The following is a 24,326-nucleotide window of genomic DNA, read 5'->3' on the forward strand; positions in this document are numbered from 1 at the left end:
GATATATTTATTATAGAAGGTGTTGTCATATTCACATTTGCAAGGGTTACTCCCTGTGAAAATTCCTGATTATTTACTGAAGCCTGACTTCTTCAAAAGGATATTCCATAATCACAATATTTCTACACCCTACAAACTCACTGAGATTTACAGCCAAGTTTCTGAATAAGGCATTTCCATGGGCATGGTATTCATGGGGTTTAATTTCTGTATGAGTTCACTCTTGTAGAAAGTGCTGTGACTCCCTGAGGAAGGGTTTCCCACCTTCAGTGAATTTATCACTTTCTCTTTTGTATGAGTTTTCTTATGTTTAATGAGGAATGACATGTGGGTAAAAGATTTGCCACATTCACTGCATCCATACGGTCTCCCTCTGGTATGAGTTTGCTTATGTTGCATGAGTTTATACTTGCTTCTGAAGGCTTTTTCACACTCACTGCATTCGTATGGTCTCTCTCCTGTATGAATTCTTTGATGATTGGTCAAGGCTGCCTCAAACAGGAAGGTTCTTTTACATTCACTGCATTCATACGGTCTCTCTCTGTTATGAGTTCGCCGATGTTGAATGAGCTCAGACTTGCATCTGTAGGCTTTTTCACACTCACTACATTCATAAGGTCTCTCTCCTGTGTGAATTCTTTGATGTTTGGTCAGGGCTGACTTAAAAGCAAAGGTTCTTCTACATTCACCGCACTCATGAGGCTTCTCTCCTGTGTGAAGTCTCTGATGTACAATGAGGTATGCCTTCTGAGAAAATGATTTTCCACACTCATTGCATCCATAGAGTTTCTCTCCAATATGAGATCGCTGATGTCTTTTGAGCCGGCTCTCCCAAGTAAAAGCTTTTCCACATTCACTGCATACATAAGGTTTCTCCCCTGTATGAATTCTCTGATGGTACAAGAGCAGTGGCCTTTTGGAAAAGACTTTCCCACACTCGCTGCATTTATGTGGTTGCTCTTCTGTATAAGTTTTTGGATGGTCATTGAGCTGTGATTTAAGTTTGGGTTTAATACATCCACGATATTTAATTCCAGGAAAAGTTTTGTCATGCTTCATGTGGACAGATGATTTCCCATAGCCACTAAACTCATCAGAATTCTTTCCTGCATCTCTTCTGTTCTGGATAACAAAATCTAAATGAGACTGCAAACTTCTACAATGTGAGTTAAATGTATTGTGTCTTTGTGTTAAAGAAGCAAGATTTTTCCTTAAAACACAGTTATCTCCAAGTGCAAAACTTTGCAGACATCTTTCCAAACTTTTAAGCTCATTTTGGTTTTCTGGGTGCTGCTGCATATGGTCACTCAGCCATATTTCTTCTAGGAAAAAGAACAATGAAAACATCCATGATTATTTTAAGGTAAAAAAAAGAAAAAAAAGTTACAGTTCTGGGTGGGTCTTATACAATACCAATCATAACAAATGTTCCCTGTGCAAACGTACCCTCTTTAGGACAAAAAAAAAAAAAACAGGAAAAGGAAAACCAGCCACTATAGAAACAATGATGGGTAGTCTACAATGAAGAAATATAACATGGACTGCTTTCCAAACAGGACCCTACAAAATGGAGACAGAAGTAGAAATAGAAAACAATTGTTATTGGAATAGAACAAAAGAAGACAGAGGTAAATCAGATCCAGGATCGTAGAGGACAGATCTGTTCATCCAACAAATATTTATTGAACAAGTTGGTATGTAAGATGTTAAAGGAACTAATATATTTTCTGTCTTTGTGGAGCTGTCATTCTAATTGAGTTAAACAAAAAAATCAACAGGTAATCAAAGAAATAAAAAAAGCACATAATGTGAAAAATGGTAAGAAGGTGAGAAAGAGTGGTTTTTTGTTGTTATTGTTAGTTGCCATTGAGTTGATTTCAACTCACAGGTCAATTTTATATAATCATCCATGAGAGATGGAAAGTTGAGATGATACTATAGGGTAAGAATGAGCATGGACCCCAGACACTCTGTTAACCCAGAACTAAAACCATTCCCAAAGCCCACTCTTCAGACAAAGATTAGACTGGACTGCAATACAAAACATAAAATATACTCGTGAAGAGTGTGCTTCTTAGTTCAAACAGATACGTGAGACCAAATGGGCGGCTCCTGTCCAGAGGCTAGATGAGAACGCAGGAAGGGACAGGAACTGGGTGAATGGACACAAGAAACTCAGGGTGCAAAGGGGGTGTGTACTGTCATATTATAGGGACTGCAACTAATGTCACACAACAATATGTGTATAAATTTTTGTATGAGAAATTGAGTTGTGAACTTTCACCTAAAGCACAATTAAAAAAAAAAAGAATGAGCACTGACATGTAAAGAACTAAATGAAGAACAATTAAAGAAGGGAGAACATAATGGAAAAACCCAAAGGGCGAAAAAATGTGGGCATGTTCATGAAACCTAAGACAGGATGGTGTAACTGGAATATCCTGTTAAAGTAGGAATAGATAAGACTGGAAAGTTAGGCACTATTGAGAACTTACATAGCTTGTAGGAAGACATTGGTAGAAATTAAATGTATGCTACAAATAATGGCAATAAGCCACTGCACATTTTTGGCATAAAAACAATATGTTCTGAATTGATAATTCCAAAGGTCGCATGACTGTTTTATGGAGAATGAATTGGGGAGATGAAATTGTAGAAGACAATAGACAGGAGGTGACGGTAGAGTTCATGCAAGAGATAACAGTAACTTGCACGTGACTGACTACTATGGAGAAACAGAATATACTCCATAGGAGAAAAAGGCAAGTAGGGAGAAGGTGAAAAATAAGACTCACTATTAAAACAAACGTTGGAGGTAGTAAAATGGAAGAATTAGGTTAGCTCCGAGGTATGTGGCTTCAGAATCTATGTAGGTGCTAGTGTCATTTAATAAAACACACACCCCTGATTGAAAAACAAAACAAAAATGAGACATAACAAAACCAAACCAAACCTACATTCAAGAATGGATGCAAGTGATGTCCTTTGTGAATTATTTACTATGTCCTCTACACTTCAACAAGAAAGAACGATACAGATCTTTCTACATGAAAAAAGAAACCTCATACCAACCCATAAAACAATACAATATAACATCGTAAGATCATGACTGAGTTAGTGTGATATGGACACAAAGTAGAATAAGATTTCAGGAAAGAAGGAGTTCCAAGTGCATACCGAGGTACTCTAAAATGACTTCACAGAGGTAAAAAGAAAGTACCTAGATGGAAAAATTGCAACACTGAATTGCATAGATACATGTAACATAATAACAACAACAATGACAATAAATGCTCTCAACAGTGAGGCTACAGGGGCTTCCTGGTTGGTGACAGGTGCCAATGCACATGGGAAGGTAGCACATTTCTTTTGGGACGTGGAAGCTTCCCATCGGAAACCCTCTCAAAACATGCCCTATGGATCTCTTCATTTGTATCATTTTTGCTACAATAAAACTGTAATTATAAGCATAGTGCTTTCCTTGAGTTCTGCAAGTTGTTCTAGCAAATTATTGAACCCAAGGCAATAGTAGGAGCCAGGAGGTCAGAAGAGACGGGTCCCTGGAGACCCTCAAGCTTATGGCTGGCATATTGAAGGGATAGCAGGAAAACCTCAAATTTGCAGCCAGCTAGTCAGAAGTGATATGCCATGGGGACTACCAGGCTTGCTGCAGGCGTCTAAGGTCTCAGGCTGACTTTGCAGTCTGAAGGACTGTGTCCTTTATCTTATGAGATCCTACTGGGTACACAGAGTTGAAATCTTTGATATTGTGGAATGAACAGTTACTATACCCAACAACTTTGATATCTGCCCCCAGGTCCTGGGAGGTAACATGTAAACTCTTAGAATTTTCCAAGTGATTTGAATGTCTATTATTAATGGAGGGCTCCAGACCTCACTTGAGAGTTTATGGTAAGAAGATGACCAATGATGGGGACTGGCCACACCAGAAAGACACATCACATGATATCAACCTGGCCTCCCAGGAGGGAAAGATTCAGATCAATAATGTGTACTCAGTGAAACCCCAACAAAAACTAGAGACAAAGAAGTTCTGGTGAGCTTCCAGCTTAATGATGAACATGGATGCCCCGGGAACACGGAAACTCCATAGACCTCATTCCACGTGTCTCTTTTGTATCCTTTTTGCTATAATGAAACCAATTGCCATCAAGTAGATTCCGACTCATAGTGACCCTATAGGACAGAGTAGAACTGCTCCACAGGGTTTCCAAGGAGCTGCTGGTGGATTCAAACTGCCAACCTTTTGGCTGGCAGCCGAGCTCTTAACCACTGTGTCACCAGGACTCCTTCTTCTCATATAGGCTGTAGGAAATCATATGGCAGCTGCACTGGTGGCTGGCAAAATACAGGGGATGGAGTACGGGTTACACATTAGAAAGGAAGCGTCAATTTGGGAGTCTCCCTCAGAGAACAGACAGCTTAGACCTGTGAATGAACTCTTAATATGAGAATCAAGCAGTAGATAACAAAACTGAATCTACAGTCAAGGAAGGAGGGGGAGAAAAAGTAGACAAAGTTGTCCCAAGAGACAAGATGTGTGTGTTTTTTTTTTAAATGAACTAAGCAGAGGTGGACTGTCAGGAAGGAAAAATTGACCCTTTCAAAAAGGGACAGAGATATGAACAAGTAGCCAGCAGTGCTGAGTGCAAGGTTATCTGTAGGAGCACAGAGGGAGAATACCACAGCCAGGAAGTTGGACAACAGGAAGTGAGACTACCACTGAAGAAAAGAAGACATGAGGATGCTGCAAAGAATGGAACCAGGCAAGAAATCAAGGTCCTATGTGACACAGGCTGTGACCAGATTCAGAAGAGAGAAAAAAGGGGAGACATAGGCCTTTAAAAACAAGCAAACAGCCCTAACAAAGGACAGAGATGTTAAAGGAGTTGATTAGCTTTCTGGGTCACCAGCTGGTGCAAGAAGAGTTCTATATAAAACATTTCAAAAGCGTCAACCCTTCACAGACCACCTGGGATTCTAGTATCGTTTCTGCCCATTGTATTGGTTGTCACTTACTCACCTGGACTGGTCCAACTGTAGATTGCTCCCTCCACTATCCATGGTGTTTCTCCTTGCTCCAACTTGAAGACTGAATCTGGTTTGGTACCTTGGTATCCTGTAAAAGGGAAATGATTGAACACTTGACACCAAATATCTATGCATAGGGAAGCTAGGATAATTGGACAACGTTATATTTCCAGGACCACGGTATTTGGATTTTGCTAAGTAAAAGCCATTTACTCAGGAGGGGAAAGCATACACTCTAGAGCCAAAAAGAGTAAATCTATGACCTACAATTCTTTACTCCAAACACTAAATAACTACGTATTCATGGGGCCCTAAACATTTCACCAAATAAGAAAATACAATCAATGGAGCTCACAGTGAGTGATCCCATGTAAAAATGGTGTGGTGGGAGCGTCTGACCTCCACTAATTTCACAAGAGGAAGAGAGAATCACCAACAGCATCACCCCAAAGCTGACTCGTATGAGGTGAACATCAGAGATACTTCCTGTCTCCTGTCTTTTTACCAATTCCGACACCAGTCGTCCCTCCCACAGCACTCTCTACCCCTCTGCTGGGTTCAATAATTTGTTGCAATAGCCACACACAAACCATACTCACAGTTATAGGGTTTATTAGGGAATAACAGGTTAAAATTCAGAATCAGGAATGGCTCAGGACACAGTTCTTCAATCAGGACAGCCTCTTAACAGCCATGCCCACAGGCAGGTCTCTCTCTGGTCCTCAGCCTCTCAGCCCCTCTGCTCGGCCCAGGCTTTGCCCTGCTTGGGCAAGTTAAAAAGCTCTTTGGCTCTGCCAATTTAAGTGATGGGGGCACCCCACTCTGCCACCAAACCTTGGATCTCCCTCTCTGTGGGTCAGCACACCTACTGTAACTGCCTGAATGAATAATTTCTTTTAGAAGGATCAGTACAAAGCTGGTTCCTATGAGGGGGAGGTTAAAGACATCCCAAATGTCCAACTTTTCCAAACTACTGTACCACTCCATCATCTTTAACATCAACTACTTCTCCTCCCCTCAGTATTCTTCCTTTCATATTTGGATTCTGTAATTCACTGCAACATCTCACAGAGCTCACAGAACTCACGCATGTCAAGGAAATGGTCCACAAGGTTGAGGAGGCTGACAAGTCCCAAATCCATCGGTCAGGTGTAGGCTTCACCTGACTCACATGACTGCAGGGGCCAACAAACTCAAATCAGCAGGTCAGATGACAAGCTGCTGACTCACAAGGCTGTGGAAGCTGGCGAATTGGTCAGGGGGCAGGCTGCTGGCTCAAGTTCTAAGAACCAGAAGTGAGGTAAAGCCAACCTGGATGAAGGATCTAGAGCAAGAGAGAGAACTTTTCCAGAGAATTCATATATATTGGATACAGACCATACCCTCAAGGAAACACCCATTACTCAAGCAAGGCAGTGCTAGGCAGTAAAAGGGTATGACTTGCATAAGGTGATAAGGGTGGTAATTGGGGACTTGAGTCATACCTTCTAGTAAGAAGATGACTCAAACTACATCCTACCTTAATCCTGCCTCATTAACATAACAGACAACTCACTCCCAAATGGGAACATAACGACAGGCATAGAAGCTAGGATTTACAACACATCACAAAATCAGTTATAACAACATCAGACCACAATACGGAGGATGACTATATCATTACATAACTGCCAAACCACTGGAAATCATGGCACAGCCAAGTTGATATAACCTTAACCATCACAGGTTCCATACACCTTATTTGCAATAGTAGCAAGCTGTCCAATTCTCCTTGGTGGGCCACAAGCACCTTTTCTTGCATCATCCCACCCAATCATTGTGTGGGAGTCATAAAGATTATAGCTAGAAGGGCCATATTAAGCAGTTCACTGCAGTACACTGTGTTACTCATGGGGTGGGAAGCCCATTGCGCCATCTTGCACCAGTCTCCTGGTTCTGCTGCTGCGGCTTCCCATTTTACACCATCTTCGGTGTTACAGCTCTCTATCGCCATCTCCTGGGTCTAAGAGGTTCTCAGCTCCGGGACCCTGGGTCCAAAGGACACACTCCGCTTCCATCTCTGCTTCTTAGTGGTAGTGAGCTCCCCCCTTTCCACCTCTGGTATGGCTTATTTTAAGCCCAGCAGGATGGCAAAACTGACCAGTCCCCTCAATAGGGTTCCATACACCTTATTTGCATGGTCTTATCCCCACAAGGGTGCCATACATCTTATTTGCATTATTAGCAAGCTGTCCGATTCCCTTGGTGGGCCACAAATAAAGGTACAAAAATAAAGGTACATAGGTACATGTAAAGGTGCATAGTCCCACTCAATCATTTGGTGTAAGTTACAAGACCATGGCTAAAAAAAATACCAAACCCACTGCCATTGAGTTGATTCTAATTCATAGTGACCCTATAGGGTTTTCAAGGCTGTAAATCTCTATGGAAGCAGACTGCCACATCTTTCTCCCGTGGAGGCACTGATGGTTTCAAATTGCCAACCTTTTAGTCAGCTCAATTGCTTTAACCACTGTGCAACCAGGGCTTCTTAAGACTTTATATGGCTAGAAAGGCCATATAAAAGAAATCAATCACACCACACCCCATGATGCTCTCCTTACCTACTGATACCAGGTTGTTGTAGTTCTCCAACATCACATCCTTGTACAAGTCCTTCTGAGACGGGTCCAGTAACTGCCACTCCTCCCAGGTGAAGCCCACAGCCACATCCTCAAATGAGAATGATCCCTAGAATAACATATCCAAATGCAATCTAAGGTGGATATCAATACATGATGTGGAAAAGATGGACAGGAACATGTTCTGATCATTTGTCCCAAGATAAATTGTGCACACTGCGATATTTCACCCACCATCCAAAAACCAAACCCATTGCTGTTGAGTCAATTCCAATGCATTGTGACCCTACAGGTCAGAGTAGAACTGCCCCATTGCATTTCCAGGGAGTGCCCAGTGGATTCGAATGCCAACCGTTTGGTTAGCAGCTGTAGCTCTTAACCACTACACAACCAGGGTTTCCTCACCTACCATAAGATCATGGATTTCCATTAGTCAGTTCTTCCACGCCTAAAAAAATCACTAAAGCAGTACCTGCACACGTGTAAAACAATGTACACAATCCCAGGTAGCGCAAAGGGTTTGCGTTAGACTAATAACCTAAAAGTTGACGGTTCAAACCCACTCAGCAGTGCCACAAAAGAAAAGGCCTGGCAATCTGCTTCTGTTAAGATTAAAGCCAAGAAAACCCTATGAAGCAGTTCTACTCCGTAACACACAGGGTCACCATGAATCAGAATTAGCTCGGCAGCAACTAACAACAACCACCACAAAACACTGTGTGTAAGACTGGTCATTATTTCATTGTTTATAATATTGAGAAACCACTGACAATCTAAATTCTCATCAAAAGACGGTAAAATCACAGCACCTCCATGCTGTGAAATACATGCAAACATTAAAATCAATGAGGTGATATATCCATACTAACTCCAAGGCATTCTCTTAAAGGAAAAATGTCAAGCCCCCAAGTAGTATACTTTGATCCAAGACATGTAAAAATCCTTGATAATACAGACAATTGTATGTATATAACGTGTGTGCACATAGAAGTCTATCTATATTTAGTATATGTATTAATACAGATATGTTGTACCACATGTAAATTAACAAAAAGGAACCGGATGGAGCCCCAAACCATTAAAATTTGTTACTTTTAGTTTGGTACCTGGTTACGAAAAAACAAAGGATATTCTCATATTCTACCAATACATCTGTTTACTTAAATCTCTTGCATGCAAATGTATCATTTTAATCATTAACAAATACAAATATCGAAGCAAGAATAATTTGCTGTGAATTCATTTTTTGAATCTGGAGTTAGGAAGGGACAAAGTTAGCACTGTCAATATCTGTACTCCAAGCTTTTATTCGAAACTGGAACATTCGGCCAAATCAATAACCAAAATTTGGTTGAGAAAATTCTTGTTCATAGAGGGCCATGAGTAGGTCAAGCAGCTCATTCATTCTATTGGCTAACCCAGCCTTTCTTCCTGGGTAAAGTCGGCCAGAAGGCTCTACTGTTAAGCCAAAGTGTTCTGGAATAATTTTCTCCAACTGAGTTTTACCCCTTCGGCTTACCCCCTTCCCTTTGCTTGCTCCAAGGAATTTTTAAAACACAGGAACAATGAAATGTTACTTCCCCTGAAGGTTTGCCTTCTCTTTATAAAAAAAAAAAAAAATTTAGACATTGCAAATCATGTAACTTTCCATGTTTTTCTTGTGGCTATGACTGCCAAGAAAAAGTACACACAATTTCACAGCTACAGAAAGTCACAGGGTCTTTACACAGTCCCTCATTTACGTTTCGATGTTAAGAACTTTGTATGAACCCTATGGCCTTCATATTTTTGCTTCCTAATTTGCCCGAATTTTAAGATTTTAACCTAAACTTCTTTTCTGCCAGATTATGCTTTTTATCTATAAATCCTGTCTCATTCAGTCAAACTGTCTTTTAAAAGCTTCCACAAATCCATTGTGAACCAAGATAAAATAGGTAAACGAACCTCACCTGGGCCTTGGTCATTTTCTTCCGTTCTTAAGAAAGGATTTTTAAGTGTAGGGAGTGTTCTGTCTTCTGTCTCCTCTGGACCTCTGTGGAAGTTGTGGTCAGATATCTCAGGTCAGACTGTTACCAGAAACAATGATCTCCCAAACCGAGAAACTCTTAGTTCTTCCATCACTTAAAATGTCTTGTTTTTATAGACCAGAACCTGTGGATTCAAGAGCAAATTCAATTATAAGAAGACATACACCTTGGTCCACACTCTTAGTCTCTCTCACCATGCAGACTCACTCTAACATAAATAAATAAATAAGGCCCTAGTATTTCATCTGTTTGTATAACACCCTGGAAGCTTTTATATCACAGGGCAGTCTACATAGGAAGCTATGTGTGTGAATAATGGCCAACATAAGGCTAATTTCCAAAATGTGAAGATAACTTGTATTCCCACTTTCCCACTTCATCATTCTGACACCAGATAACCACATAGCACTTTCTCTCTCTTACCCTACCTACCCAGAGTCCAATCACCACAAGTTAGGGCTCTGTCCTTCCAGCCCCTGCCAAAAAGGCAAATACCAGCCTCTCTGATAGCTCTCACTGCCCCTGGTGGGTTTGATAATTCACTAGAATGACTCACCAACCAAAAGCCCACTGGCAGGTCAATTCTGTCTCATAGCAACCCTGTAGGACAGGATAGAACTGCCCCATACACTTTCCAAGGCTGTAGATCTTTACAGAATCAGATGGCCACAACTTTTTCCTGTGGGGTGGCTGATGGGGTCAAGTGGCTGACCTTTCGGTTAGCAGCTGAGCACTTGACCACTGTACCATCAGGGCTCCTTAGAAAGACTCACAGAACCCACAAAAACTATTACTTATATTTGCATTTTGTTTGTTTGTTGTTGTTAGGTGCCATTGAGTCAGTTCCAAGTCATAGACAGCAACATTATGTACAGCAGAATGAAACATTGCCCAGTCTTGTGCCATTCTCACAGTTGTTGTTATGTCTGAGCCCATTATTGCAGCCATTGTGTCAATTCAGTCGAGGGTCTTCCTCTTTTTTACTGACCCTCTACTTTACCAAGCACGGCGACCTTCTTCAGGGATTGGTCTCTCCTGATAACATGTCCAAAGATGAAGTCTTGCCATCCTCACTTCCAAGACACCCTTGTTCATTCTTTTGGTAGTCCATGGTATATTCAATATTCCTCACCAAAACCATAATTCGAAGGCATCAATTTTTCTTCAGCCTTCCTTATTCATTGTCCAGCTTTCACATGCATATGAGGTGACTGAAAATGTCAAGGCTTGGATCAGGTGGACCTTAGTCCTCAAAGTGACATTTTTGCTTTTTAACACTTTAGTCTTCTGCAGCAGATTTGCCCAATGCAAGATATGTTGTTTGATTTCCTGACTGCTGCTTCTGTGGGCTTTGACTGTGGATCCAAGTAAGATGAAATCCTTGACAACATCAATCTTTTCTCCATTTATCATGATGTTACTTATTAGTCCAACTGTGAGGATTTTTGTTTTCTTGATGTTGAGGTGTAATCCATACTGAAGGCTGTGGTCTTTGATCTTCATCAATAAGTGCTTCAAGTTCTCTTCGCTTTTAGCATGCAAGGTTGTGTCACCTGCATATGGCAGTTATTATTCTTTCACCAATCCTGATGCCATATTTTTCTTCACATATAGTGTAACTTCTCAGATTTTTTGCTCAGCATACAGCTTGAAAAGGTATAGTGAAAGGATGCAACACTGACAAATACTTTTCTTGAATTCAAACCATGCAGTGTCCCCTTGCTCTGTTCAAACAACTGCTTCTTGGTCTATGTACAGGTTCCTCATGAGCACAATTAAGTGTTCTGGAATTCCCATTCTTCTCAATGTTATCCATAATTTGTTATGATCCACATAGTTGAATGCCTTTGGATAGCCAACAAAATACAGGAAAACATCTTTCTGGTATCCTCTGCTTTTAGCCAAGACCCATCTGACATCAGCAATGATAGATCTCGTTCCATGTCCTCTTCTGAATCCAGCTTGAATTTCTGGCAGCTCCCTGCCAACATACTGCTGCAACTGCTTTTGAATTATCTTCAGCAAAGTTTGACTTCCGTGTGATATTAATAACACTGTTTGATAATTTCCACATTCTGTTGGATCACCTGTCTTTGGAATGAGCACAAATATGGATCTCTTCCAGGAAGATAGCCAGGTTGCTGTCTTCCAAATTTCTTGGCATAGACAAGTGAGCACCTCCAGCGCCACATCTGTTTGTTGAAATATCTCAATTGGTATTCCTTCAATTCATGGAGCCTTGTTTTTCAACAATGCCTTCAGTGCAGCTTGGACTTCTTCCTTCAATACCATTGGTTCTTGATCATATGCCACCTCCTGAAATGGCTGTATGTCAACCAGTTCTTTTTGGTACAGTGACTCTGTATATTCCTTCTGTTTGCTTTTGATGCTTCCTGCATCACAGTCAATAAAACACTGGTAAACATCTTTCTGGTATTCTCTGCTTTCAGCCAGGATCCATCTGACATCAGCAATGTTATCCCTCGTTCCATATCCTCTTCTGAATCTGGCTTGAATTTGTGGCAGTTCCCTGTCTCTATACTGTTGCAACTGCCTTTTGAATGATCTTCAACAAAATTTTACTTGCATGTGATATTACCAATATTGTTCGGTAATTTCCACATTTAGTTGTTTATTTTTGGTAATTTATAAAAAGATAAAATAAAGCAAAAACAAATGTAAAGATACTACTTAGGTCCACCCACTGATAGTTAATTGAGTGAAAAATTATAATTCATCTAATGGAATACTATATAATTAAATAGTGCACTCCGTATTTACTGAAAAAAAAAAAAAGATGACCATAATAGATACAATTAGTGAACAAAATACAAAGCACATTATTTTTATTTAAAAATTAATTATGTATAATACAGGGGCCCTGATGCCATCATGGTTAAACAGCTTGGCTGCTAACTAAAAGGTCGCTGGTTTGAATCCACCATCCACTCCTCGGAAACCCTATGGGGGTAGTTCTACCCTGTCCTCTAGGGTCACTATGAGTCGAAACCGACTCGATGGCAACGGGTATGTAAAATAAAAAAATAAATAAATAAAAATGACCCCGTATTTCAAGAAAAGTAAAGGAATACATCTCTCTCTCTGTGTATGTATCACACACACACACATAAACCTATATGTTAGTAATTATCATGGCTGGATATTACATTGGAAAGGGAATTTTATGCCTTTTTAAGCACAGGATTTTTAAAAATTAAAGCAATTAAAATAAAAAACTAAACTATAAATTTAAGAAAAGAGTTCTCCACACGAAATAAAATTAAGGATGGTACCAAATAGGATAAATACATAGCCTTATATGCTTTTGGAAAAAATGAAGGAAGAGAAGGAGAAAACAGGTCATTTGTCTCATAGGGTGTCTTTCCTTCTGGATTAACCTGATTTCTTCTCCTGGTATAGCTTAATTTATTTTTCCCCACCTTCCTCCACTCCCAATTTTTCCTAAATTCATCTGCGAAAATAAGAACCACTATCTAAGTAACTATAGGTAGTTGAACAACTGTGGCTTATTAGTTCCTTTTAATTTTTTTGGAAAAAATTCTTGAAAGATGCTGCTATGTACTTCTTATTGCAATATATTAAGAGGCATGAGGACACACACATACACACACACAAAGGGGTACTATTATAGGCTAAAAGGAACTTAAGAGACTATGAGCAAATGCAATGCACGTACGTTATTTGGATCATGATTCAAACAAATGTTAAAAGTCAACTTGGAGATAATCAGAAAAAAATGGAACATGGACTGGATATTCAATGAAAAAGGATCTCTGGTTCTGGTTAGCAGTGCTTGGCTGTTAACCGAAAGAATGCCTGTTCGAACCTACCAGCCAGTCTACAGGAGAAGACGAAGTAGTCAGCTTCCATAAAGATGACAGCCTTGGAAACTCTACAGGGCAGTTTTACTCTGTCATACGCGGTAGCTCTGAGTCGGAATCCACTCGGGGGGAATGGGTTGGGTTTCTGGTTTTACTTAATGAAGTTGTTAATTTTGATACAGTGAAAAATGTTCTAGCAGTCATAAATTTTTTAAATGACCTTACCAGTTAGAGAAACAGATCCACAAATAAAAGGACACGAAACCTTAGGTTTGCGATGAAATTCTCAAGAGAAAAACATATGAATAAAATTGGCCATGAATTTATAATTGTTGAAAATACCAATAGGCACATATTACATTATTTTTTTCTACTCTTGTATATGCTTGAGAATTTTCATGAAAAAAAAAAAGTGACCAGGGCCTGATGAGTGCTATCTGATCTTTATAGATGATTCCAATATTATTTAAAACCTCGCAGATCAAAGAAAAAGAAGGAAACTTTCCCTACCAATTCTAGGAAGCCTGCATTTCCAAATACTAATTTAAAAAGTAGGAGCCCTGGGTGCGCAGTGGCTAAGAGTTATGGCTGCTAACCAAAAGCTCCACAATTGGAATTCACCATCCACTCCAGTACAAAAAAAAAAACTATCAAGTTGAACAGTTAGTCACAGATTTTCATCTTCCCTTTTCTAATTTATGCATTTAAGGATATGAATTCCCTCCAATGACCTCTATAGATGAATTCCACAAGAGTTACAAATTGCACAAAGGTTGACATGTATGATTGTTATTAAAATGCAATTCCAAATACTTCCATTATGTTTTTCTCTGGACTCACGGATTAATTAGAAGAATATGGTTTAATAACCAAACAAATGGCGATATTCAAGTTATTGTTTTGGTCTTGCTTTATAGCTTGATTTGCAGGTTAGAACGACCTGAAAGTAAATTTTCAATACTAATGCTTCTTGTCTACGAGACAAGAAACCCACCGTTAAAAGCGGGCAAACAATAAACAATAAGCACGGAACTCCCTCCAAACGCTGCCCCTAACACCATACCCCACGACTCACTCCTCCAATAACGGACACCTCAACGCAGACACCCCTCCAAACTCTACTCGAACAGACCTCCCGACACTTACCAATGCGAACCCCACGAGCTCCCCCTATACAGGTAACCTCCAACAAGGATCTCCCAAATGATCCTCTAACACGGAATCACCACCACCCTCGCCATGGAAAACTCCCACTCCTTCCCCTAACACCGACCCCGATGCGCTCCCGAGCACAAAAGCCCCAATGCAATCTCTCTGGCCCAGAAAGACGCCCAGAATCCAAAACTGACCGAACCGACGACCTCCTTTTCCACCGCTGGAAACGAATCCCAAAACTCACTTTTCTAAACACTTTCCCTCTGAGCCCCCCATCCCGCGGTCCCTCAGATGCTTTGTGAATGGCGCTGGTCTACAGTCACTCGGCGACTTTCCAGACACTTGGAATATGCTTTTCCAACATCCCTTTATGACGCAATATACTTGCTCCCAGTTCGCGGATACGGAGCGGAAACGGCCATTTTCCAACCAATGGCCGTACAGCGGGCGAAGGTGTCTTTCTTTCATCTTATTAGCAAAGCACAGGACAATGAGAAGCAACTGAAAACGACCTCTTTTACCACATTTTCAGGACATCTCAACCACTGGGCCTCAATCTTGCAAAATTTTCCAAGGGCGCTAACTCCTGCAGGCTGGGCAGGGTCCGTTGCTGACTTTCAGTCACGTTTAGCCTAGGCGCTACGGGGAGAAGTCCAGTGAGCGCGGCCATCTTGGAGTTAAAGTCCGTACAGAGATACCAAGCAACTCTTGGAGACAACCAGCTGGCATTCCAGGAAGGCTTCCAGCTGGAGGGGGCTTTTTGGAGAAGGCTGCATTTGAATGCAGGTTAGGATTCAGAGGAGCCCTAGTGGTGCAGTGGTTAAGAGATGGGCTGCTAACGAAAAGGTCCGCAGTTCAATTCCACCAGCCACTCCTTAGGAACCCTACGAGGCAGTTCTATTCTGTCCTATATGGTCGCTATGAGTGACGATAATGGGTTTTGATAGAGTTTAGAGAAAACGAGGTAGTCTGGAGAAGACATCGCCCCCGAATGGGCAAAACATCAGGAATGAAACAGGTCTACTTTTGGGAGGATGGGGAACAGGGCTGATCAGAGGCCTACAACAGGGGCCGAGCCAACAGGGAGGCGTGCCTTTCCTTTCCAGCTACCCAAGACAAAGGCAGGACAAGCTTTTCATCCACAAAGGTGGGAAATGTCTGGAAACAAAAGCTCACAGAGGGGTGCTTTGTTCTGTTCAAAACTGAGTTCCAATTGATTAACTGAGCTGATAAGTAGCCCATGCCAAGCCTGCTTCCGCAACTATGGAGCAATGCTCGAGATTTCCACCATTTGCCCAAGACTTTTGAAAACACTCTTCAGCTGAAGCCTTCTAACTAATGGCATCGATCATTCATTCATCCAACAAAGGTTTATAAAGTACCTACTATGAGTCAAGCACTAATATGGCCTTATTAAACATAACAAAGAAAACTCTATTGCAAATGGGATGACATCTGCAGGTATAGGGGTTAGGATTTGCAACACAAATTTTCTGAGACAATCCACAACAGTGTCAATATTTAATTATTTTATACAGCAGCATAGTATTCCATGGTATGGATGTACTACTGTTTACCTATTTAACCACTGAAGGGCAATAGGTTGTTTCCAAATTTTGTCTATTATAAATAAAGCTTCTATAAACTTGTGTATAGGTTTTTGTGTGGAGCTAATTTTCACTTAGAAATCCCTGAATGGTACAAACACCTAAGCACTCAACTACTAAAGGTTGTCAATTTGAATCCATCCAGAGGCACCTTGGAAGACAGGCCTGGTGATCTGCTTCTGAAACATCACAGCCTTGAAAACCCTATAGAGCAGTTCTACTCTGCACACGTGAGGTGGCCACGACTCAGAACTGACTCAATGACAACTAAAAACAACAGAATTTTCATTTCTCTGGGATAAATGCCCTGGAGTCCCATTGCTGAGACATATGTTAAGTGTATATTTAGTTTTTTAAGAAATGGCCAAACTGGCTTTCCCTTTCATCCCTTCAACACCCCAATCCACCACACCTCTGCTCAGATGGCATCAGAGAACACTGAATAGGGTATGAGGACTTTTATCCCACCTGGCAATAATAAAGCTTCCCCAGTGGTGTCACTGGAGGCCATGTAAGATCTTGGACTTCCACAGCCATCCAGCAGTAATGAGAGGACCCTCCATCAACCCCCTGGGGTGGTGTCACAGAAGACTGATCTAGACATAGGAACTTTTACCATCATTCACAGTAGTCTCCTTTGCCCTCCTTACCTTGTCAATGGATTCCACATGGGAAAAAGGAACTAGGAGACCTGCCCCATCAAAGCCTTCATGGTATCAGCAGAGACATAGTGCTGAGCCTAAAAGCTCACCTCTACCTAGCTCCCCAACCCCATGTCAAAGGAGACCAAGGGAGGGAAGTTGGACTTTAACCCCCACCTTACCTCACCAGCACTGCACAAGAAGAGGTTGCTTAACAGAAGATTTAAATAAGATCCTTAATCCTAAAAACACAAGATTCCAAGCATACAAAAGAAAATCATTCATTATAACCAGACCTGAGAAAAATTTGAATGAGAAAGGACAATCAACAGATGCCATCACCGAGATGTCAGAGATGTTAAAATTATCTGCCAAGAATTTTAAAGTATGGATGACAAATATGCCTCAAAGAGCATTCAGGAACATGTGAGAAACAGGAAAAATAGAAAGTGTCAGCAAAGAAACTGAAGATAAAGAAGATCCAAATGGCTGTCCTAAAGAGTTGCTATGAGTCAGAATCGGTTGGTTGGTTAGTTATAGAATACAGTTTACTCTCAAAGGAGAAATAGTTATACCACCATTGACTTCACAGCAGCAAAACTGGAAGCCAGAAGACAATCTTCCTTGTGCTTAAAGACGATAACTGATGATCTAGAATATGACACCCTGTGAATATATCCTTCAAAAATGAAAGTGAACTAAAGATGTTTAAACAGAGACAAAAGCTGAGTGAGCCAATCTACATTAAGGAAAATTCCAAAGAGTAATCTTCAGTGATGATAAGAAAAAACATGAGAAAAGAAAAAAAGCTATGAAAGTAGTAAATGTGTGTGTAAATCTAAGTAAACACTGACTCTAAAAAAAAAAAAAGATCCAAATGGAAATATTAAGACTGAAAAATACGATCATCAGAATATAAAAATTCAATGGGTGAACACGATAGCAGAATGGAAAGAAAAGAATCGGTGAACTTTGTAACAATAAAAATTACCTAATCTGAACAAGAAAAAATATAATGAAAAATTTAAACGGAGCTTCATGTACCTGTGGGACTATAGCAGAATGTGTAACATTCACATCATTGGAGTCCCAGAAGGAAGAGAGCAAGATGGCGAGGCTAAAAAAGTATTTGGAGAAATGAACTCAGGTAATTTCCTAAATTTGACAAAAGACATAAACCTACAGTTCAAGTAGTTGTGTAAACCTCAAATAGGATAAACCCAAAAATTCTTGACAAATTTCCTCCTGAAAACTATGGAAAAGCCTTGAAAGCAGTGAGATATTGCTAAAATCTAATGAAGTTCTGATAGGCAGAATAATGCCCCCCCCCCCCCAAAATGGCCATATCTTAACCCTCAGAACATGTGCACATTCTACATTATATAACTAAGGGGAATTAAGGTAGCAAATGGAATGAAAATATTTTGGAACCATGTAACTTCTTTCTTAAATTTCATAGGCTCATGTATGAAGACTTTTGAAAGCACTTAAGATGAATGCATACCTAAAACCTCAACCATAAAAAACCAAAATCAAACCCACTGCTGTCAAGTTGATTCCGACTCATAGCGACCCTGTAGGACAGAGTAGAACTGCCCAATAAGAGTTTCCAAGGAGCACCTGGCAGATTCGAACTGCCGACCTCTTGGTTAGCAGCCGTAGAACTTAACCTCTACACCACCAGGGTTTCCAATCTCAGCCATACCTTATTTAAATGATTTAGATAAGATTTGAGACTTTTGAACTGGTAAGATTTAGATGAGATTTGGGATTTTCACTTGATGCTGTGATGGGCTAAGACTTTTGGGATGTTAAACAGGGTGAATATATTTTGCATGTGGAATGGATATGAATCACTGGTGGCTACAGGATGGACTAGACAGAATAGTGGCCTCCCCAAAATATCCACATCCTAAACCCCAGGCACTGTAAGTTCCATTACATAGCAAAAGAGACTTAAATAACAGAAGTTGAAAAAAAAAAAAAAAAAAACCCAAACCCACTGCCGTCAAATCTATTCAAACTCATAGCAACTCCATTGGACTAAGTAGAACTGCCCCACAGGGTTTCCAAGGCTGTAATATTTATGGAAGCAGATTGCCACATCTTCCTCCTGTGGAGCGGCTTGTGGATTCGAACCGCCTATCTTTCTGTTAGCAGTTGAACGCTTACTGCTAATAAACTGATCTTAAATTAGAGAAATTATCCTAGATTATCCCAGTTGGCCCAATGTAATCCCAAACCAAACCTATTGCCATGGAGCTGATTTCGATTTACAGTGAACCTATAAAACAGAGTAGACTGCCCCAGGGTTTCCAAGGCTGTGATCTTTATGGAAGCAGCTTGCTGCATCTTTCTCCCTTGGTGAGGCCAGTGGGTTCCAACTGCTAACCTTTTCGTTAGCAGCCATAGATAGCTCTTAACCACTGGGTCACCAGGGCTCTGATGTAATCCCAAAAGTCCTTAAATGAGGAAGAGGGAGGCAGAAGAGTCAATGTCAGAGTGATGGAAAGACTTGACTGGCTATTGCTGCCTTTGAACACTGAAGGGAACCAATAGTCAAGGAATGTGGGCAGCCTCTTCAAGCTAGAAAACGCAAGGATTCAATCCTAGAGGCTGCAGAAAGAAGCACAGCCCTGGCAACACTTGATTTTAGCCCAGTGAGAATCAATTTGGACTTCTGACCTCCATAACTGTAAGATAATAAAATTGTGTTGTTCTGAGAGACCAGACGTGTGGTAATTTGTTATAGCAGCAATAAAAAACTAAATAGTTGTATTTCCGCATTCATTATATTCAGATTTTCATTACAGAATGACACTCCTACTGTTCACAAAGGTTTCACTTATTAAAAAAGCCTATTCTATATTTTAAACGTATTAAAATGTGACACAGAAGTTAGATTGATGATAGAATTTCCATCACTTCCCTAAATAAGGAAAATAAGACATAATTTTTTACTGAAGGTATCGTCACATTCACTGCATTTCCAAGGTTTACTCCATGTCTTAGTTACCTAGTGCTGCCGTAACATAAAAACCATAAGCAGATGGCTTTAACAAACAGAAATTTATCTTCTCACAGTTTAGGAGACCAGAAGTCCAAATTCAGGGTGCCAGCTCTAGGGGAAGGCTTTTTCTCTCTGCAAGCTCTGGAAGGTCCCTGTCTCTTCTGAGCTTCTGCTTATGGGCAATCTTCACGTGGCTTGACATCTTTCCTCCCCCATCTTTGCTTTTTTCCCTTGTTAAATATTTTTTATATCTTAAAAGAGACTGACTTAAGATACACCCTACACTAATCTTGTCTTATTAATGTTAACAAAGACAACCTGTTACTAAATGGGATTATAATCACTGGCACAGAGGTTAGGATTTACAACACATATTTTTGGGGGACACAATTCAATCCACAACATTCCACCTTTTGGACCCCCAAAATTCATGTTCTGCCCATGTGCAAAACACATTCACCCCATCACATGATCCCAAAAGTTTTAAATCAGCTCCATGTTCAAAATCTCATCTTCTGAATCATCTAAATCAGATATGAGTGAGACTTTAGGTGAATTCCATCCTGGGACAACATTCCTCTTCGCCTGTGAACCTGTGAAATATAGACTACAAGTCATCTGCTTCCAAAGTATAATGGTAGAAAGGTATAAGGTAGACAATTCCATTACAAATAGGAGAAACTGGAGCAAAAGAAAAGATAAGGGATACCCAACAAGACTAAGACCCAGCAGACCGATTTACATTAGCTCTCAAGGCTTGAAAATAATCCTCTGTTCTTTGAGACTATCAGGGCAACGGAACTGCCCTCCAGACTCTAGGTGTTGGCAGTGGTCTCTGGATTCTAGGTGGAGGCCGCCCCAGACCTAGGCTTCAGCTTTGCCTTCCAGGCCCAGTGGGACGGCAATTCTACTCCCTTGGCTTTGGATGGCTCCATTCTCCTATTGTGTGGCCTTTCTTGCCATGGTCTTCTAACTTCCACCCATGTGACTGGGTGGGACTGTGCAGATAGGGTAATTGTGGCCCGCCAAAGGGACTGGTCAGTTTTGACATCCTGCTGGGCTTGAGGTGAGTCATCCGAGAGGTGGAAGAGAGAGGATCCTATCACTACCAAGGAAGAACAGCCAGGATCAGACAGTGTGTCCACTGGACCAAGGATCCCTGCGTTGAGAAACTCCTGAACAGGTGACAGAGAGAGAGAAAGAGCTCAAAAAGCGGTGGCAAGAAATGATGGCAGGAGACGACGTGGTGGGCTTCCTGGTCCACGAAGCAAGAAAGCTGAGTGCCTTTGGGCAAGAGGCCTGCTGGCAGAGTAAAGTGCCTCTGGGCACTTATTGGCAGAAGCTAAAAAAGCTTTGTAACCTTGCCCTGAGCAGGGCAGAGGCTTAGGGCCAGAGGAAGCTGTGCCTGCGAAGACAGCTAAAAAGAAGCTGTCCTGATGGAAGAACTATCCTGAGCCTGAATTTTGCCATGGTTAAGAGCTCAGCTCCTAACCAAAAGGCTGGCAGTTTGAATCTACCAGTTGCTCCTTCAAAACCCTGTGGGGCAGTCCTACTCTGTCCTATAGGTTGCTATGAATTGTAATCGACTCAACAGCAACAGGTTTGGTTTTACTTCCCTAATAAACCCCATAATCATGAGTACTGTCTGTGACTTCTGTGTGGCCATTGGAATTAATTATCAAACTTAGCAGAGAAGTAGAGTGCCCTGGAAGAGAGAGCGTAAAGACTGCGAAGAGAGGAGACATGTCTGACCTCCGCCTCACAGGAATCAGCCTTGAGCTGTTGATCTTAATTCTCCTCCCCCCTTGTGAAAAGAGAGGTCAGACATCGCCCCCAAGCCGTTTTTACACCATCTGAGTGGCGACCCCACCCCTTCAGCCCCAGCAGGCCCTATTCTCCTGTCCTATGGGTATGGCAGCCCCAACACCTCAGCTTTGGGTGGATTACTACTCACTGGCACACCTTAACAGCACCCCTACACATCGGAACTAAGTTGGCCAAGATCCAACTCTATGAAATCTAGAGGGCTATGGGCATACCAACAGTCTCTTCAAAACAATCTAGGCCTTTACTATTAAAAAAAATTAGGCACCATAAAACTCTTCAGCCTGTACCCATTAACCAATCTCAAAATTGCTTCCACTTTTTAGGTATCTGTTAGAGCAGTGCCCCACTCTCGGTATCAAATTCTTAGTTATCTAGTGCTGCTGTAACAGAAATACCATAAGTGGATGGCTTTAATAAACAGAAATTTATTTTCTCACAGTTTAGGAGACTAGAAGCCTGAATTCAGGGTGCTGGCTCTAGGGAATGGCTTTCTCTGTGAGCTCTGGAGAAAGGTTCTTGTCTCTTCTGAGCTTCTGCTCCTGGGCAACCTTCATGTGGCTTGGCATCTCTCTTCCCCCATCTCTGCTGCTTAGCCCTGCCTGTTTAATTTCTTTTATATTTCAAAAGAGGTTGACTTAAGACACACCCTACACTAATCCTCTCTCATTAACATAATAAAGATCACCCATTCCCAAATGGGATTATAACCACAGGTATAGAGTTTAGGATTTACAACACTATTTCTGGGGGACATAATTCAATCCATAATATTCCCTGTGAAAGTTCCCAGTTATGTACTGTCCTGACTTCCTGAAAAGGCTGTTTCACAATCACATTTTTACCTCCTTGGAGCTCACAGATGTTTAAAGACTGAGTTCCTGAAGAAGGCATTTCCAAAGGCACTGTATTCATATGGTTTTGTTCCTGTATGAGTTTATACATGTATAAAGAGCTATGTCTCCCTAAGGAAGATTTTCTCACTTTCAGTAAATTTATCACTTTCTCTCTTGCATGAATTTCCTTATGTTTAACGAGGAATGACATGTGGGTAAAATCTTTGCCACGTTCACTACATCCATACAGTCTCTCCCTGGAATGAGTTCGCTGATGTTGAATGAGGTCAGGCTTGCTTCTAAAGGCTTTTTCACACTCACTACATTCATAAGGTCTCTCTCCTGTATGAATTCTTTGATGCTTGGTCAGGGCTGATTTAAAAGCAAAAGTTCTTCCACATTCACTGCATTCATAAGGCTTCACTCCTGTGTAAAGTCTCTGAAGTAAAACAAGGTATGCCTTCTCGGAAAATGATTTCCCACATTCATTACATCCATAGACTTTCTCTCCAGTATGAGACCACTGATGTCTCTTGAACAGGCTCTTCCAAAAGAAGGCTTTTCCACATTCACCGCATACACAGGGTTTCTCTCCTGTATGAATTCTCTGATGGTACAAGAGCAGTGACTTTCTGTAGAGGACTTTCCCACATTCACTGCATTTATGTGGCTGCTCTTCTGTATAAGTTTTTGGATGGTCATTGAGCTGTGACTTAGTGCTACTGGGTTTAAAATATCCTCGGTATTTAATTCCAGGAAAAGTTTTATCATGCTTCACGTGGACAGATGATTTCTCAAAACCACTAAACTCATCGGAATCCCTTCCTGCATCTCTTCTATTCTGGATAACAAAATTTAAATGAGATTGCAAACTTCCATAATGTGAGTCAAACATATTGTGTTCTTGAGTTAAAGGAACAAGATTTTTGTTTAAACCAAAATTAATTTCAAGCGCAAAACTTTGCAGAGATCTTTCCAAACTTTTAAGCTTGTTTCGGTTTTCTGGGTGCCATTGCATATGGTTGATCGCCCGTATTTCTTCTAGGAAAGAGAAAAATGAAAACATTCATAATCATTTTAGAGGAGGAAAAAAAGTATAAAAATGATACATTTTGGGCTGGGTCTTATAAGTCTAAAAGAAATCTACCTTGTGAATATGTACCATCTCTGAAAAAGACAGAAAAATGCAGTATTTTAAAAAACAGGAAAAGAAAAACAGCTATTGTAGAAACAATGAAATTATATTCTAGGTTATGTGAAAACAAATATTAAAAAACAGAAAACATTGAACAATGAAGTATAGCCTACAATGAATAAATATAACGTAGGCTACTTTTCCATATTTAAAAAAAAACCAAAGCATTGCCATACAGTCAATTCTGACTCACAGCGACTCTACAGGACAGAGCAGAACTGCCCCACAGGGCTTCCAAGTAGTGGCTGATGGATTCCAACTGCCGCCCTTTTTGGTTAGCAGTCGAGCTCTTAACCACTGTACCACCAAGGCTCCACTTTCCATACAGGACATTGCAAAATGGGGATAGGAATAGAAATAGAAACAAATTACTGTTGGAATACGACAAAAAAACATGGATGGAAATATGATCCAGGATTGTAGGGGCTGGATCTGATCATTTTAGACACATTTGTTTAACAATCTGGTGTTTGAGACGTTAAAATAACTAAGGTATTCTCTGTCTTCACAGAGAGG

General features: G+C 40.8%; 2 protein-coding genes across 3 annotated transcripts in view; both read right to left on the minus strand.

The window, feature by feature from the left end:
- Nucleotides 1–9,724, minus strand: LOC100669455 (zinc finger protein 613-like). The gene is made up of 4 exons (XM_023543398.1): nt 9,623–9,724; nt 7,656–7,782; nt 5,045–5,140; nt 1–1,322 (listed from the first exon to the last, which is right to left on the minus strand). The coding sequence occupies exons 1-4, from the start codon at nt 9,635–9,637 to the stop codon at nt 148–150; spliced, it is 1,413 nt and encodes a 470-aa protein (XP_023399166.1). The 5' UTR covers nt 9,638–9,724; the 3' UTR covers nt 1–147.
- LOC111749556 (zinc finger protein 577-like) overlaps nt 9,720–24,326 on the minus strand; it is a 24,540-nt gene continuing 9,933 nt past the window's right edge. Inside the window, exons 4-5 of one of the 2 annotated variants that reach the window (XM_064294131.1) lie at nt 22,625–23,656; nt 9,720–9,824 (exon numbers count right to left, since the gene is read on the minus strand). In XM_064294131.1, coding sequence (XP_064150201.1) covers nt 9,811–9,824; nt 22,625–23,656 — 1,046 coding nt within the window. In that variant the 3' untranslated portion in view covers nt 9,720–9,810. Of the gene's footprint in view, nt 9,825–18,957; nt 23,657–24,326 lie in introns of those variants that run through there. The other variant, XM_064294130.1, reaches the window with a different exon arrangement.

Source organism: Loxodonta africana, chromosome 11 (genome assembly GCF_030014295.1).
Source record: "Loxodonta africana isolate mLoxAfr1 chromosome 11, mLoxAfr1.hap2, whole genome shotgun sequence".
In the NCBI taxonomy this organism is placed as follows: domain Eukaryota; kingdom Metazoa; phylum Chordata; class Mammalia; order Proboscidea; family Elephantidae; genus Loxodonta; species Loxodonta africana.

Bases quoted from the DNA above. Each gene is read 5' to 3' on its own strand.
- LOC100669455 (XM_023543398.1), bottom strand. The intron at 5,141-7,655 runs GTAAGGAGAGCA...TCCCTTTTACAG, and splicing joins CAACAACCTGGTATCAGTAG to GATACCAAGGTACCAAACCA. The intron at 1,323-5,044 runs GTGAGTAAGTGA...TCTTTTTCCTAG, and splicing joins CTACAGTTGGACCAGTCCAG to AAGAAATATGGCTGAGTGAC.